This window comes from Ziziphus jujuba, chromosome 5 (assembly GCF_031755915.1).
Source record: "Ziziphus jujuba cultivar Dongzao chromosome 5, ASM3175591v1".
In the NCBI taxonomy this organism is placed as follows: domain Eukaryota; kingdom Viridiplantae; phylum Streptophyta; class Magnoliopsida; order Rosales; family Rhamnaceae; genus Ziziphus; species Ziziphus jujuba.
The window spans coordinates 3,949,591-3,966,445 of record NC_083383.1 but is presented as its reverse complement, the minus strand read 5'-3'; the positions used below and the strand labels follow the sequence as shown (position 1 = coordinate 3,966,445).

Here is a 16,855-nt window from a genome sequence, read left to right as displayed (position 1 = left end):
ATTGTGATTCTTTAAAAAACTTATTTCGTATATCTTTATTTCTCAATTTACAGTAAGCATCTCTTGTAAACTTTTTTTTTTTTTTTTTTTTTTGGGTAATAACATCTCTGGTAAACTTGAACGATTAAAAACGGTGCTTAATTAACAATTTCAAACCTCTACTTTATTTTTCATAAAATTAATTTGATAGTCATAGCATTAATTTGTAGGACCCAACTTGCAAAATCTACTCAGCAGGCATGAACTTATTTATCATAAGCATGTAACAAAAAAACCTAATCCTCTATCTATTCTATTTAATTTTACATAGTAAAATTTTTATTAGATACATAAACTTTAATTGATTGAGCTGATATAAACATGGTGTTACATTTCAATTACTTATTGACATGTGATTTATTTATTATTAAAATCTTACACAGAAAATGAACCATCCTATCCCGTATATTGATAAATGAAAAGGTGTGACCATATGACCATAAAATGCTTCTGAGCCTTAATTTAGCTTTGATGCAAAATGTTTCTTATAGTTTGTATTTTTTATTGAGATGTCTAGAGAGATATTTAACTTTTTGCAATGGTTTTGTTTATTTTACAAAGTTATCTTCTTTTATTATTATTTTTTCTTTATTATTGAACATAAGAGCACTTGCATGTGAAACTTTGAAAACGATTTTGTTTTTTATTACAAACATAAATCAACAACGCATAGTAACAAATCATAAAGTTTTTATTTTATTAGAAAAAAAGGTAAAGTTTTGATAATGTTTTTTTTTCTAAAATATTAAGGTACTAGAATTTTTCTAGACTGCTATATTAAACCCTAAGAAAATAATGAAAAATGAGAGCGAAGAAGTATTGTGTCCATGATTTTTAATCCAAACTCTTTCACTTCCATTCCTACACAATTTTTATGCTACATACATGAATCAAGAACACATAAATAAGATGAGATATAAACAAGAAGGAGATCAAATTAAATGTTTTTTTTTTCCCCCTTCATTTTGATGAATACAAATTAAATTCAAGTCGGTAAGTATACGTTGGACCGTATGACATAATATTTTTCTGATACATATGTATATATAATTCTTTTTATATGTTTCTCTCATGCTAGATGTTTTTGGTTGTCTTTTAATGGAGTTCGAAGTGTTTGGCCCATTTTTGATACTTTTAATAGAGTCTAAAGTGTTTTATCAAAATAAATATATATATATATATATAGAGTGAGATATATATAAAGTTCAAAGTGAGCTCATAAGGAAAACAAATGCCAGCTGAAATGATGCTAGATTTGAATTGTAGCATAAGTCGTTATTGTTGTCGGATATTATCAAAAATTAATTTTTATTTTTCTTAAAGCTTTATTATTGTGGAATGTTCCAATTAAAGCTTAATTTGCTAAGGCTTTGATTCTACAATAATCTACTAACAGCCATACTAAAGAAATAATCAGCTTCTATCATACGGAAGAAAAACTGTTTTGTAATTTATGTTTAACTTATATTAATAAAAATGTGATAAAGTGTAAAAGTTTCAGCAACTTATTAAATTAAATTATTATAAATTTTACAATTATTAAAATGGACAATGCTGTATATAAGTTGTTTTTTTTAAAAAATTAATAATTTATATATAGTTATATTATGATACTTTAAAAAATAAAAAACAATAAACAAATCTTTTTTTAAAATGCTTGTGCTTAAAATATATTTGGTCTCAATTTCAATTTTAAAAATAAAATACTTAACAACCAAAAAATTATTTGTTAATACATATATTACATTAAAGTAATTAATTCATATTATAATTTTTATTTTGGGGAATGGTTTTTTTAAGGAAAAGAGATAAATATAATTTGGTATTATATTGATTAATTAGGAGTACTTTAAAAATTTAAATTTATCTGTCTTAATTATAAAAAAATTGGTTTTTAAAAGTTATTTTAAAATTTAATTTTAAAAATTGCTTTGTAGCTGATAAACTTCTCAAACAATCAACCTCAGAAGAGTTTTATCAAATACTTAAATGGTTTCAAATTCTATTCAAATTGATTCTAGACTCATTACCAGATAAAGTCTAAGTTATTACCAAAATAAGAAAGACAAAAAAAAGTTCCAAATAAGTTGTCAATTTTGTTCCTTTTGGTTTTTTGGTTTTGATAGGACTGCTCAAGTAATTGCTTCGTTTTCAATCCGTGCCATTGGGAGTCAAGTTTGATTTAGTTTAGCAAACGTTACTTGTCAATAATCCTAGACAATAAATAAATAAATATATATATAAAAGAAACAGAAATTTATTTATTTATTTTTGGAATTAACTAGATGGTACCTTGTATGATATAAACTGCTAAAATTTTGCACGCTGCATCACTTTGTATGGAGCATTTTTTTACCCCTCTCCAAACACTTATTTTACGGTAGTTTTTGCTGATTCACCATTTTGTTGAATGTGGCCCTTTTTTTTTTTTTTTTTTTTTTTCTTTTAATTATTTTCAAACTTGATTGACATGAAAATAAAGTAATTTTGTACTGAAATGAACTCCAACAAAATATTTATTGTCAAAAATATATCAAAGATATCATAATATGAAACATGAACTCTTGGTCCCAACACCCCAAAAAAAAAAAAAAAAAAAAATCCTCCCCCCTCTAGTTTCTCATTTTCTCTTCAATTTTCCCTGCTGCTCCTCCTCCCTCCTCAACATTTGCTCCCCCACTTTCTACGGACCTCTCCCTCTCTATTCCTCTCTGCTTCTTCCACTTTCCTCTCCCTACCTTCTCTACATATTCACTCCCTATTTCCTCTCCTTAATTTCTTTTTCTCACTTGCCTCTATTCTCTTCCCTCTACTTATTTTGCTTAATTTCTCTTTCTCCATTTTCTGTCTGCTCTCTTCTCTCTGCTCTTTCTCTACTACACTCTCCTGCTAATCACTCTTGTTAACTCCTCTAATTGCAAAATTCTAATTGTCCTTTGACACTATTGTCATAGGTAAAAATAGTTTGTTCAGCTAACTATCGATATCAATATCCTTTATGTAATTTAATAGTAGTTTAATTTAATTTGCTTGGATAAAATCTTGTATGTTTAAAAGTGTAAAAGTTTAAAAACTTGTTTAAAAAGTTTACGATTTCTTATCTAACAAATAAAATTCTAAAAGTTAATTAATTATTTTAAGAATAATTTTATGATAAAATAAATAAAAATTATCAGAGAATTTTTGGTAGATATAAAATTACTTGTAATTTCTTGTTTTTTCATACAAAAAAATTCATGTTGTTAAAATGCAGCAATATTTTTTGATATATTCTAGTGGAATTTTTGTCCCCAAAAAAAAAAAAAGATTCTTTTTACTAAGAAAACATTCTGTTTTTCTATCCCCCCAAAAAAAAAAAAAAAATAACTTTAAAATAAAAACTATACTTTTTAAAAGAATAATAAAATTTATTTATTTATTTATTTATTTTTAAAGAAGGAAAACGTTTCGTATAATAGGGATGGAAGGGTCATTTTCTTTTTTAAAGTTCATTTTTTGTTTTTTCTTTTCAGTGAAAGAACAAAAAAATCAGTTTCCTTATATTTATTTTTTTTAAAAGTATTTATTCCAATAAAAAGAAATTTTTTTTTTTCAAATAAAGAATGAAGAAAATGAAATCCTTTTTCTTTTTTTTTTTTTCTTTTTTTTAATTTTCAGGACATAAATAAAATTTCGCAAAATGTAAAATTGAAAGTCCATGGAACAACCCATTTTACCACATAACAATAAGGTCAATAAGAATTGCAACTAGAAAGTGCAAAGAGAAATTAATTTGAAAAATTAGAAAGAAACGTAATAAGAAAAAAATGAAAAGATAAAGAGTATAAGAAAGCAAAGAGGAAAAACTAAACAAGGACAGTAGAGGTAAATAGGTAGAGCAAAATAGAACAAAGAAATTAAAGAAAGTAAAAGAGATAAATAAAAGAGAAAGAAAGTGAAGAGATCAAGGCAAGAGGAAAAAAAAAAAAAAAACACAGAGAAAAAGTCAAGAGGGAAAAGTAATAGAGAAAGAGAAAGTAGAGAGAAATGGAGAGGAAAAAAAAGCAAGTAGAGAGAAAGAGAGTGAGAGAGAGGGGAGCACACACCACACACCACACACCACACCCACAGCAGAGGGAGGACGACCTGGCAATCCCAGCGGTCTTCTTCCTCCCAAACCAACAACAAATCTATATCTTTTATTATTAACAATTATCCAAGTGACAATATCTGTCATGCTCTCAAATTCTCTCTTGTGGTGCTTAAGTTTCTCAACCCCATCAAGATAACAAATGACTGCTTTCTCTAATACTGTTGAGAAACTATAACACAGCAAAGCAGGCTAGCTTCACAAGGTTGTTTTTTGTCTCAGAGTCATCGAAGAAATTATGGTACTAACTGTACAAAAGCATCTCCAGCCTGCAATAGAAATGGAAAAAATGACAAGAATGTCAGTTGCAAATAGGAAGAAGACATTAGAGAGATTATGCATAATATATCAATAGAAAAAAAATGCAGACAATAGAGCAAGCCAACAAGCTAATCACATGCTGAGAGTAATGCATGGACCAAGTATCAGATAGCACAAACTATATTTATTTAATTTTTCTTTCTGGTCAAAAATACGAAAGCCTTAATCCCACTAAATTAACGGACATAGTAATATGCTATCTGCAAACATCATTATAGGATATAGCTCTTAATAACATAGGATCATCTTTGATAACTGGATTATACAAATATATATATATATATATATATATACATTGCCATTTCTTGTTTTTTCAAACTTGTGGGGCAATCTCATATGATATTGAATCTTCTATTATTATGTGACGTGTAGTTTTCATCAAACGGTTACATATGTTCCTAGTCCCTATACTTGCAAAGAACAAACCATGTGTTATTATTTAGAGGCCAGCATATAAGGAATTACACATGGTAAATTGTACAAGAACTAACGAGCATAGGATTGCTAATAGCAGGAACAAGAAACGAAATTAACCAATTCATAAGAAGCAACATAACCAAAAATATCAAACCCAAAAGAAACCCAAAAGAAACCTAATGAGAAACCATGTAACTTTCTAACACATTAAAGATGCTAAAAGCCACGAATATGTACAACAGAAATACACTATTGATCATCACTCAAGCATCCAGAATGGGAAAAGGCATAGCGTTTATAAACACGGTCAGAGAATTAATGATCGTCCTAATTATATATATTTACATAAATATTTTCATATATATACAGAAGAAACCCTTGAAATTAATGGATTTAGTGAAATCATGAACACCACCACAACCGTAACCCTAAAACGCATTGCATTTATCTGTGCGATCACAGTGCAAAATTAAAGAATTCAGAGACTATTAATTAAAGAAAACAAGCAATTTGAGCGAAAAGTAAATGAAATTTCTTCTAGATTAACAGATTATTAGTTAGGGAGCTCGTATTTTGGGTTACCATGAAAGAGTGAAAAACGAAGGGGGCGACATTCCTCATCTGGGTTCGCCGGTCGTGGAACCAGAACTTGATATGCCGTGGTTTGAGACCTTGGCTGAGTTTCAGTCTTTCCTTGTCTTTTGATCTGGGTGTACAAAATACAAAGAGAAAACCAAGTTAAATTTGATGCGTATATCAGAAACCTGATCAGTTTCTGTATTTATGTGAAAAAAACAAGAGAAAAGAAAAAGACAGAAAGAGAATTATGATTCAATAGCGTTTCATTTTAGGAAAATGTTTGTTCAAAGACATTTCTTCAAACAGTTTGGGTGTGGAAAATACAAAGAGAAAACCGTGTTAAATTTAATGGGTATATCAGAAACCGATCAGTTTCTGTATGTATATCAAAACAACAGAGAAAAAAAGACAGAGAGAAAGAAAATTACGATTCAACATCGTTTCTACAAAGGAAACAGTTTGTTCACAGACATTTCTTCAAACAGTTTATCTTCAGAGACCCCCTCCCCATCTCCTCCTTTCCTCGCCCGATTTCTTTTCCTTCTGGTTTTTTCTTGTACCATTTTCAGTCTAATATCCAAAAGCCAGGAATGTTAAAAAGTCGATAAAAAAAGAAGGAAAATTAACAAAAGCAAGAGAGAAACTTACAGTAATGATGGAAGGAAGAGAAGGAAAAATTAACATAATAGGAAGGAAAATCTCCACAGCGAAAAAACCACTCCGACCCATCCGTATATTTTTTGAGCAAGAGCTACAGTTGTCTATTATGTATTAGAGTTAAAAGTTGACCGTTGTCATCAAACTAGCCGTTGGGAAGAGCTGCTCTATTACGTTTGAAATTTAAAATTTGACCGTTGCTCATCAAACCAAATGAAGGCCAAATATTCAGAAGCCAAGCAATGGGGTTAAATACAATTACTATTGGGCCTTTTTTGGACACCTGTGGCCTTGTTTTATCCTTAGGATGGAGTACAATAAAATTAATATTGGGCCACTTGTTTCGGTCTGTTTTCGGCTCGATTTTGGAGCTTAAACTCGTCGGGGCCCGTTTACTACCTTCAAATCTCAGCAGGTTGGGCTTGAATTGGATATAGAGAGTCGTTTTACAGGTTGATCCTATCAAATTACAGTTTCGCATCGATCAATCTTGCTGTTTACCATTCCCATTGCCTTTTTTGACTTCTTCCATAAACCATTCTTCAAGCTAATTTCCTGAAGAATATATATGCATATATATATATATATATATGTGTGTGTGTGTGTGTGTGTGTGTGTGTCTTGCAAATCGTCAAAGTGTTGTTTTTTTATTTTTATTTTTTATTTTTTTTTTGGGGTAAAAATGATCATCAAAGGTTATATACTAATATGTGGTATTGGGCAAGTAGTACTAAGTTCATGCATACTTGCTCACATAAAAAAATAATAAATAAAAAAATAAAAACACACACACACACACACACAAAAAACAAAAACTTTATTCGGTTGCATTACATTATAGTTCTAGAGTTAATATTTTGGCTACCAATCTGTACATTCGGTCAAGTTAGGGAATATTTGTAATATTGATCCTTTTTTTTTTTTTTTGTAATTTAAAACATTGGTTTAATTAACTCTGACTTCTACCCTACATTGTTTAGGTTAAGTTGGAACTTTTATTCCATTTTTTTCTCATATTAAATTATGTGATTTTTAACGGTATGTATATTTTAAACTACTGTTAGCTAAACTTGCTTAACAAGGAAGCTTCTTTTATTGTAATGGTTTAGTTTATTTTAGAAAATTCCTCTGTTTCTTTTTTTATAATAGTATCCAAAAAATGTGACCAAACTATAAGGCTGTGTTTGGTACGTCGGATTGACCAAGATTGGCCAGGACACAGTCCCAATCTGATGTTTGGTTTATCATTTAGAGATCGGGACAAGCTTAACCTAAACAGTAAAATTATCCCAATCGATCGGGACACATCTAACCAGTCTCTCCCCCCCCCTCCCCCTCGGGTCATTTTTGTCCCAAACTCAAAAAAGCCCTAGTCTGTTCTCTTGCTGAAGCGTATCGTTGCCTCGCATGGAAAATCGAAAGAAAAATCACATCTGCAACTCTCAGAGAAAGAAACACGATCGGTGAGTATGTTTTCTTCTCTGAATCTCTGTATCTGTTTTCTTCTTCCTGTGTTGTGACCTTTCTTCTTATCTTTTGAAATGAAAGGCTATCTTACTCGACCTGGAAAGGGCTTTGATTTGCAAGTAAACCTCGGACCCAGGTTAGTGTCATCTTCCTCTCAGTTTTATGTTGTCGTGGTAGGTGTGGATTTGAAACCCAATGTCATATCTGGCCGACATATCTTAGAAAAAAAAAATTACTTAAAATTTTTACCCAAAAATCGTTATTTTTTCCTCTGAGTTTGGGAAATTTTTTTTTTCTCAATTTGTGTTTTCTTTCCGGTTGGGAAAGGGCTTCCATTTGCAATTACCCCAAATTTGCAAGGACCCAGGCAATTGCCTTCCTCTTTGTATGTCGTCGTGGGTGTGGATTTAAAACCCACTTTTCATCCCTCGCTGACATTTCTAAAGAGGAAAAAAAATCCTTATAATTTTTAACAAAATTTGTTTTTTTTTTTCCTCTGCGTTTTGGGAAATTTTTTTTTTGCAAATTGTATTTTCTTTCGGGTTGGGTTTATATTCATTTGGCTTGGGCATTGTTCTTCTTCTTATTTCATTGCAGAAGATCGAAGGAGCTCGCCGGACACCTGCATCACTCAGACAAATAAACATGGTTGGTGAGTATGGTTCTTACCCTCCATCTCTACAGCTCTGTATATAATGTTTTCTTCTTCTTCCTTCTATGTCGTGATTTTTTTTCATGTTCCAATCTTACTCGATCTAGTATTAGGCAATGAAAACTAGCAAGTAAATTCCATATTTGAAACCCAATTTTCTTGTTAGAGTAATAGGTTTTAGTTTAATGGATTGCATATATATATATATATTTTATTTGGTCTTGTGTGTTTGGTATGGGAAATGGTTCTAGCTTAGATGTGGTCTTCTTTATGCTATCTTGATTTGGGTCGGTTTGATTGATTGTTCTCATTTGGTGTTGATTTCACCCGTGGTTAGTGTGGTATCTTGGGATTGATTTGAATTTGGAGTGTTCGATGTTGGTTCTGTGTTTTGATATTGGAATGTCATTGCACTTTTTATTTTTTTATTTTTTTATTTTTATTTTTTATTTTTTAATGATGATGAGGATATGCATCTGCAGAAGTAATGCTACCTTTCAGCAGATTTTTCATGTACATATTGAGGTTAAATTTAATTATATTGCTTATCATCACTTTAGACTTTATATTTTATATATTTTGCTGAAAGCAATTATTGATTAGCTTAGCAATTTAAAAATGAAGTTTTTGTACCAACGAATATCTTGCCAGCAAAACGGACATATAAATATGTAAAGTGGTTTTTGGGTCTCTGTCTGTGTGGATCTCATGTGCCACCGATGATAATTAATGATGCATTTGCTAATTGCCCATAACACATGTGCTACCAATATATTCAGACTTTGTTTTTAACCGTTCAGTTTTATGTAGGTAGTGTTTGGTATAACTTACTATAGTGTTTGGTATAAATTACTATTATTCAGTTTTATGTAGGTAGTTTTCCCATTATCATGGCAATCAGTTACGCACAAAATCGGTTGGCTGATCATTGTTCTCCTGTTGCATTTTTAATTGCATTGGATTATTCATTTTTGTGAAATGTTTGTGCAAGTATGTCAGTATAAATGTATCATTGCCACTAGCATATCAATTGGTTTTTAAGTATCTGTTGGAATTAATAATTGGGGTATATTGTTTTCACCTAGTATCTAGATTTGCTATATCTTCCTAAAAGCTCTTTTACTACGTCATGTTTGCCTTTCCTTTAGATTTTATTCTTAAATACTCTGAATATTTGTTACAACAAAATCTACAAAAAGGACTGGAATCGTGAAATGATATCAATGTATTATGCAAATTTTTTTCATTATATTTAGATGATATCAATTTAACCCCCCCCCCCCCCCCCTTGCGCCCTCTCTTTTTGTTTTTTGTTCTGTTTTTTTTTTTTTTTTTTTTTTTTTGGTGATCAATGCATGAGTTTTTTCACAATAGCAGAATTCTTTGCTATGTCATGGCTGCCAATCTGGTTGATGTTTATTATACAAGTACTAGTTATGTCAACATGCATAGAGCATATAATGCGGTTGGTGTTGCTTGCCTTTGCATTTGACCTTCTGTTCTTGGTTGCTCCCTGTCGTGGTAAAATATTTGTGAATACAATGGTTATAATAAGATTTGTGGTTGTTTTACATGAAATCAATATCCTTGAATGCACCTCTCCATATTTTGGTGAGTTTGACTGAATTGAATTGTGATTGCTTATGCAGTATTTCCATATAGTTTGCTCTCATTGTGATGTATTTATCAAGAAATGGATGCAAGCTGTTTAACTTTAGAAATGTCTTCTTGAAGATTTTTAATTGTAACTTGTATCCTGAAAGTTCATGTACTATTATGTGAGTTTGATTTTGTATTGGTTACGTTGTATTTTATTTTCAATCTCTACATTTGATATCCCAAATGTACATGCATAATACCTTTATTTTTTGTGTAGTTTGGAGCTTATCTTTTATGCATAATGCCTTTCTTTTGTGTAATTCAGAGATTATTTTGTGATTTGGATCGGTCAGATAAAGAGGCAGTGCAATTTCTGATTGAGAAACTTCAATCCCTGACAACCAAAAAAGCTTGGTTAGACGAACAGTGCTTCTTAATAGTAGTGTTGATCAAATGTTTTAGATTTTCTTTGTTGGTTTTCCTGCTAAGTCTTTTTTCTTTGTATTTCCTTGAAGAAAATCTCTGAACTATTCTTAAAATCCATTTTGAAGCTTTTTATTGATGATGTTTGGAAATATCTCATGTTTGCTCATTTGGTGTTTTCCATTGGCATGCCAATAAATATCCGTTCCAAAACCAATAAGAAAATCAACTTTATATTAAGTACCCTTTATTGAATATAATTTTTTGCTTAAGATTGAAAAATTGAAAGATTTAATTTATAAGGATTATTTGTAAATGTCATTACCAATTATTGCAACCTGTCTAATCAATCGAATTTATATGGCCTCTAAACTAAATAAAAAATAGATAATTCTTAAAATTTACCATTAAGTGTTTTATACATAAAATTTATTAAGTTATAATTTCTTAAACACGGTATGTGCTTTGGTTGATGACAAATGGAATGAGAATTGCTTTAGAAGTTGACAAATGCTTGACACGAACATGAATTAATGGATTAGTCAGCTTGTTAAATGACATATGTTATTAAGAATATGCTTGCTCATACTTGAAAAATGGTAAATGAAAATCCTGGTTTGCTTCATGGTTGATATATGACAAGTGGAATTAAATATTGATTAGTCATACTCATTCTATGGCAAATGGAAGGAATTGATTTGCGTTGTTTCATATAAGTAGATGTATCTTGGACAATCTATTGATATTCATGCATTTTCATTCTTGGATTTTAAGCACATAAATATAAATAAATATAAACATGAAATATTAAATTGTTAATATTTAATTATAACTCATTGCCATAATCTATTAAACAAAAAAATATTTTATTAATACTTCTTTATCTTTTATTCCCGGAGATGATTTTTTCTATTTCGTCCAAAGTAATTTATGTCTCTCAAATTTAATATGCTTTTTATTTATTTGTTTTTTTTATTGTTTTTTTTTTGTAGTACTTATGGATCGAAGAAAAGTCGCCGCATTCTTTTTGTTTCCAAATGATTCGCAATTAGAGTTTTTTTGTACGGCTGTTATGTTGCTTTTGCTTATGTATATGTACTGGGCATATATAAAGCGAAATGTTAGAGGTTACTGGAATCAATTACCTAGGAATATAGAATTGCGTATGTCTTTTCTAAATAGTCTATTAGACAGTGATGCTAATTGTATTAGTTAGCTTAGGATGGATATGAGAACATTTGATACTTTGTGTCAATTATTAGACGAGGATGGATATGTTAAAAGTGATGGCATTGCTACATTGCAAGAGCAAATGTGTATATTTCTGCACATAATTGCTCACCATACAAAGAACCGTACAATTATCACTAGATTTTTTAGATCGGGAGAGACGATAAGTCGATATTTCAATTCTGTGTTGCATGGAGTACTGCGCTTACATAAGATTCTGTTGAGCCATCCAGAACCTGTATTAGATAATTGTTTGGATGATAGATGGAAAGTATTTAAGGTATGTTTGTGGAATAGCTTGGTTATTAATATTATAGTTCAATTAGTTGGAACATTATCTGATGTTAGTAACTTTGTTAATGACGTAGAATTGCTTAGGAGCATTAGATGGAACTTATATTAAGGTGAATGTACCAAAAATCGATAAGCCAAGATATCGAACAAGAAAATGTGAGATAGCCACAAATGTTTTAGGTGTATGTAATCTGAATATGGAATTTGTATTTGTATTACCTGGTTGGGAATGTTTCGCTTCGGATTCAAGAGTACTCCGAGATGCATTGAGTAGGCCAAATGGGTTAAGAGTACTAACCGGTAAGACTAATTCTCAAAATTTACATTGTAGTAGCCAACATTGCATACACTAATAGGAAATATGTTTTTGCTTTTTAGGTTGTTATTACTTAGTGGATACTGGTTACACTAATGATGAAAGATTTTTTGCACCATATAGAGGAACAAGATATCACCTTTCTGAGTGGAGAGATGGTTGTGCACCCATAAATCACGAAGAGTATTTCAACATGAAGCATGCATCTGCTAGGAATGTCATAGAAAGAAGCTTTGGGGTTCTTAAAAAGCGGTGGGCAATTTTAAGAAGTCTATCTTTCTATCCTATTGCAACACAAATCAAGATCATTACCGCATGTTGTCTTATACATAATCTTATTAGAAGAGAAATGATAATTGATGCTGGGGAAGTTGAGTTTGATAGGAGTAAAGATGTTGATGTTAGTACTGACGATGACATTATGGGATCGATTTCTTTCTCGGACCAATAGACTAACTAGAGAGATGATTTAGCTAAGCAAATGTTTGATGAGTGGAGATGTCGTCATGGACATTAGTGGTCGAGTGTTGTCGTTAATGCTCCTGTAATTGTTTTAGTTTATACTGTTTGTTAAACATCTTGGATCATTTGTATGAAAACCAATTTATATTATGTGCCATTGTTGTCATCTGTGAATGATTTTTTCTTATTTGCTTGCTATTATTGTATTGTTGAAATCATAAAAATTTGTATTTCGATAGAAATGGAAGTTGGAGGTAGTAGTCACGATATCCGGGGGGTTGAATATAGACGTACATGGAGTAAAGGGGAGGAATATGCTTTGTTACTTATTTTAGATGAGGTTGTAGCTAGTGGGTAGCAGTGTGACACAGGATCATTCAAGCCTGGCATAATTACTATGATTAAGAGGCGATTGACTGAGATATGTCCTCATTCGGGCTTGTGAGCAAATCCACGCATTGAGTCAAAGCTGAAAAAGTGGAAGAAGCAATACAGTATAATATACGATATGCTAAACAAAAGTGGCTTCGGATGGAATGACTCTCTTAAATGTTTGGAAGTTGATAGTGACGGAGTTTGGAAAACATATGTGCAGGTTGTGAAACTTTGGACATCTTCTTTCATTGAATTTTTTCACTTGATATATGAAGTTATGTTTTTCTATTGTTTACAATTAAAAGTTTGTGTTTTTATTTTAGAGTAACCCCAGTGCAAAGGCATGGAGAGGTAAACCGTTTCCGCTATATGAGAGGCTTGCTAATATTTTTGGAAAGGATCTGGCAACGGGACATGGAGCACAAACTCCAATTGATATGGTCAATGATTTGAATTTGGAGAGTGGAAATGAACAATTTAATAATGTGTGTTCTCCAATGTCTGTGAATGAAATCCATAGTGAACCGTCCACCCGACCCAAATCAAGAGGTAAGAGAAAATCTAGATTGAAGGATGATGACATTATGAGTAGGTTTGGCAATATAGCAGAAAAATTGTTTGATAAATTGGCTGCAAAGTTAGATAAATCTGAAGCCAATTATCCACAATACTTAGCTATGGAGCTTGATAGGTTAAGCTTCTCTGTTGATGACAATCTCGAAATCTCTAAGGCAATGAGATTGGATCCATCGAACGCTGAAATTTTTAAGATTATTAGAACGGATGCGGGCAAGATTGAATTTGCTAGAAAATTTTTAAATTACTAAGTATCGTTGTGTATCATATATTTAAGACTATATATGAGGGGATGATAACTATGAACACTTGGATTTGAACTTTATGAACATACGTTGTATGGTTGTTTATGGACATATGTGGTATGATAATGGATGTTGGTATCTTATTATGCATGTAAAGACACTTATATGAAGCATGTGTTATGTTTTAGTGTATTAATATGTACCTTATTGAATTAGTTAATTGTTTTGTTTAATTATATTATTATTTTATTAAATTGTGTTATAATTTATTATAATATGCAGAAACATTGAATGGTAAGGAGAAGAGTTTATGTTGTGTTTAAAGGTAAACAACCAGGGATATATAATTCTTGGCTTGAATGTTATCAACAAGTGCAAGGATTTAAGAATAATTTATATCAAACCTATAATACAACTGAAGAAGCTGAAATAGCATATGCTGAGTATGTAGAACAAATGATGAGAAATCTAAATGAGGCAAATCCAATACAACATATCACCGCACATACACATGCCAACTTGAACAATGAGTGGCATAGTGGTTTTATAATCGGTTGTTTGTTTGGATTGCTATCAATGCGTGTATTTACTTATTTGGCATATAAGTAGATTATTTGTGTAAAATCAAATATATACATTTGTATGGAGACAAGTATGTGAAATCGTACTTATCAACAAATTTTTAATTAAATATGATGTTAACTTTATTTATTTGTACATATGATTTAACATATTATAATATCATTTTAATTTGTTTTGAAAACCATATATTAACGTAATTTGTGGGTGTAAAAAAAATTACAATTTAATTACAATGTAAAAACAAAATTACAATTACAAAATTTCATTAATTAACTTTATTTCTCATTAATTTTTATTTATAAAATATTATGTTATAATTTAATTTTTATTTATTTTTAAAATTATAAATTAATATAGTTTGTGGATGTAATAAAAATTTAAATTTTATATGTAAATACAAATATATGAATTTCCAATATTAATTAAGTACATTATTTTTATTATAATTATAAATAGAATTTTATAATTTTTCTTTTAAACTAATTAAAAAATTAGTCAAATTCAGTCTAATTCTGCACAAAACATGGAACAGCTAGTTCATCATTTAGTCTAAAACTATATCAAATATAAAACTATACTATTTTATCCTGTTCGATCTGAACCTATCCTGCATATCAAACGTGTCCCAAAATTTAATATCAAAATGCATAGGATTTTATATTGGGGCTTCAATTTTTAATGTTTGAAAAGTCTTTAAGCTGTTCAAATCTTAGAATAGATTGAGTCCTCTCGTCTGATGATATTTATTGCATTGTAATTTATTACACTAACAACTATTTATAGATTGAAGTATCGAGGTATTTTAATGTTTAAAAATGGGGAGATTTCCCAAATTTCATATTAAGAAAATTTTTTTCCTGCTTTTATAAATTAAATTCTATAAAAAAAAGACGCTGAGTTTTTCATATTTGTGTCAAATTAGGATGCTATCTAGTTTCTTTTATCCATATTTTGTTGAGCAATAATATTTAAAGTTTGAGTGGGCGCACTACCGTACATGTTTTTGTTAGTGGTCTAATTTTTTTTTAATAAATAAGTAGTTGAGGCATCAAAAACTTTACCAATTTGTTGGAAATTAAACTAGAAGGATAATTAGCAAGAATTTAAGAATAGATGTAGTTGTGCATAACCAATATTGGATAAAGAATATGTATAAATGAGAATAATAAAGCATTTACAAGTAAAGTATTTATTTGTTACTTGCATACAAAACTCCAAGGACAATTTCATTTTACTTTTTTGTTATAAACATTAATCAACAACACAATATAACAAACAAGTAAGTTTTGATAACTTCTGAAACATTGAGCTATTAGCCTATTAGAACCTCTCCAATAAGAATGCTTTATTAAACACCCTAAGAAAATAATAAAAAATGAAAATGAAAAAGTATTTAGACGTAGCCCATGACTATTATTCAAACTCTTGCTTTTACTTCAATTCCAATACAATTTTTAAACTACAATTACAAACATGAATCAAGAACACATAGTAGCATAATGATAAAAATATATAGATGAAATATAAACAAGTAGACCAAATTGAATATTTTTATTTTATTTTTCCTTTTTGGTGAATCCAAATTGAATCAAGTTGGTTCAATAAGTTTGGCCCATATAGCATATACAGCCTATAGGCAACAAAATGCCAAAAACAAATAAATTGATTTGTGCAAAATCTAATTTCAAAAACTAAAGTAATATGACATCAAAAAACAAATTTACTGTTGGTATTTAATACACAAAAGAAAGTTTTTTGATGGTGATGGAACATGTAATATTGCTGCCAGTTTCGTTATCAAGAAAGTGAGCTAAACTTTTCGAGATTTTTAGGCAATTCAATATTATAATCTTCCTGGCCAATTTACATTATTTAAAACTAAATAGTTTTATTTTTTTATTTTTTTTATTTTAAGTAAAACCAATTATTTTATATTATAAACTGTTGCCTTAATAAAGTTTATAAATTCTTAAGATCTTTTTTGCCTTGGAATACAAGTTACATTAATCTAATCAACAATAGTTAATTCCAAAATAAAAGAAGTTTACCTTTTAGGTGGTGTTTGGTTGTGAGAATAGAGGGGGGAATGGAATGGATAGGAGAGTGGAATGGAATGATAGGTTGAATGAGATGAAGGATGGAATTGTTTGGTTGTCTATTATGCCTCAAGGCTCATATAAATTTTAACTTCGGTTAAAATCTGAATGTTTGATTTTGCAGCCCCAGCAGTTGATTGAAAATACACGCAAGTATTTCCAGCAGGAAATTAAAGTTAATTGTTTGAATGGTATACATGTAGATGAGAAGATACTGAACACCTTGATTACTTTGTCTTTTTGAAAACTTTGCTCCTCTGGTTGAAAACAGACAACGACAGAGCAATGAAATTGCATAATCAAGAGCAAGGGACACCAAGTTGTTGTTTCCCTTGGAGATGTTGCAAGTTTAGGAATTAGTTTCTGCTATGTGATTGAGATTGCTTTTTGCCTGTA

General features: G+C 30.1%; 1 protein-coding gene and 2 long non-coding RNA genes across 3 annotated transcripts; 2 read left to right on the top strand and 1 right to left on the bottom strand.

Moving 5' to 3' along the window:
• Nucleotides 1-3,935: 3,935 nt before the first annotated feature.
• On the bottom strand, nucleotides 3,936-6,358 carry LOC125420165 (uncharacterized). Its single transcript, XR_009638928.1, has 4 exons — nucleotides 6,134-6,358; nucleotides 5,914-6,055; nucleotides 5,489-5,612; nucleotides 3,936-4,437 (listed from the first exon to the last, which is right to left on the bottom strand). It is a non-coding gene; the product is annotated as an uncharacterized LOC125420165 (long non-coding RNA).
• A 1,147-nt stretch (nucleotides 6,359-7,505) lies between these two features.
• Nucleotides 7,506-10,308, top strand: LOC132803683 (uncharacterized). The gene is made up of 4 exons (XR_009638911.1): nucleotides 7,506-7,609; nucleotides 7,691-7,745; nucleotides 8,207-8,261; nucleotides 10,186-10,308. It is a non-coding gene; the product is annotated as an uncharacterized LOC132803683 (long non-coding RNA).
• Nucleotides 10,309-11,804: 1,496 nt separating this feature from the next.
• LOC125423096 (uncharacterized) lies at nucleotides 11,805-13,807 on the top strand. The gene is made up of 2 exons (XM_048476458.2): nucleotides 11,805-13,180; nucleotides 13,284-13,807. The coding sequence occupies exons 1-2, from the start codon at nucleotides 13,094-13,096 to the stop codon at nucleotides 13,785-13,787; spliced, it is 591 nt and encodes a 196-aa protein (XP_048332415.2). The 5' UTR covers nucleotides 11,805-13,093; the 3' UTR covers nucleotides 13,788-13,807.
• Nucleotides 13,808-16,855: the final 3,048 nt, after the last annotated feature.

What these genes read in the sequence shown, in the direction of transcription:
- LOC125423096 (XM_048476458.2), top strand. Translation starts at nt 13,094, where the DNA reads ATGCTAAACAAAAGTGGCTTCGGATGGAATGACTCTCTTAAATGTTTG. An exon ending in TTTGGAAAACATATGTGCAG is followed by an intron (nt 13,181 to 13,283) that starts GTTGTGAAACTT and finishes TTTTTATTTTAG; the next exon opens with AGTAACCCCAGTGCAAAGGC.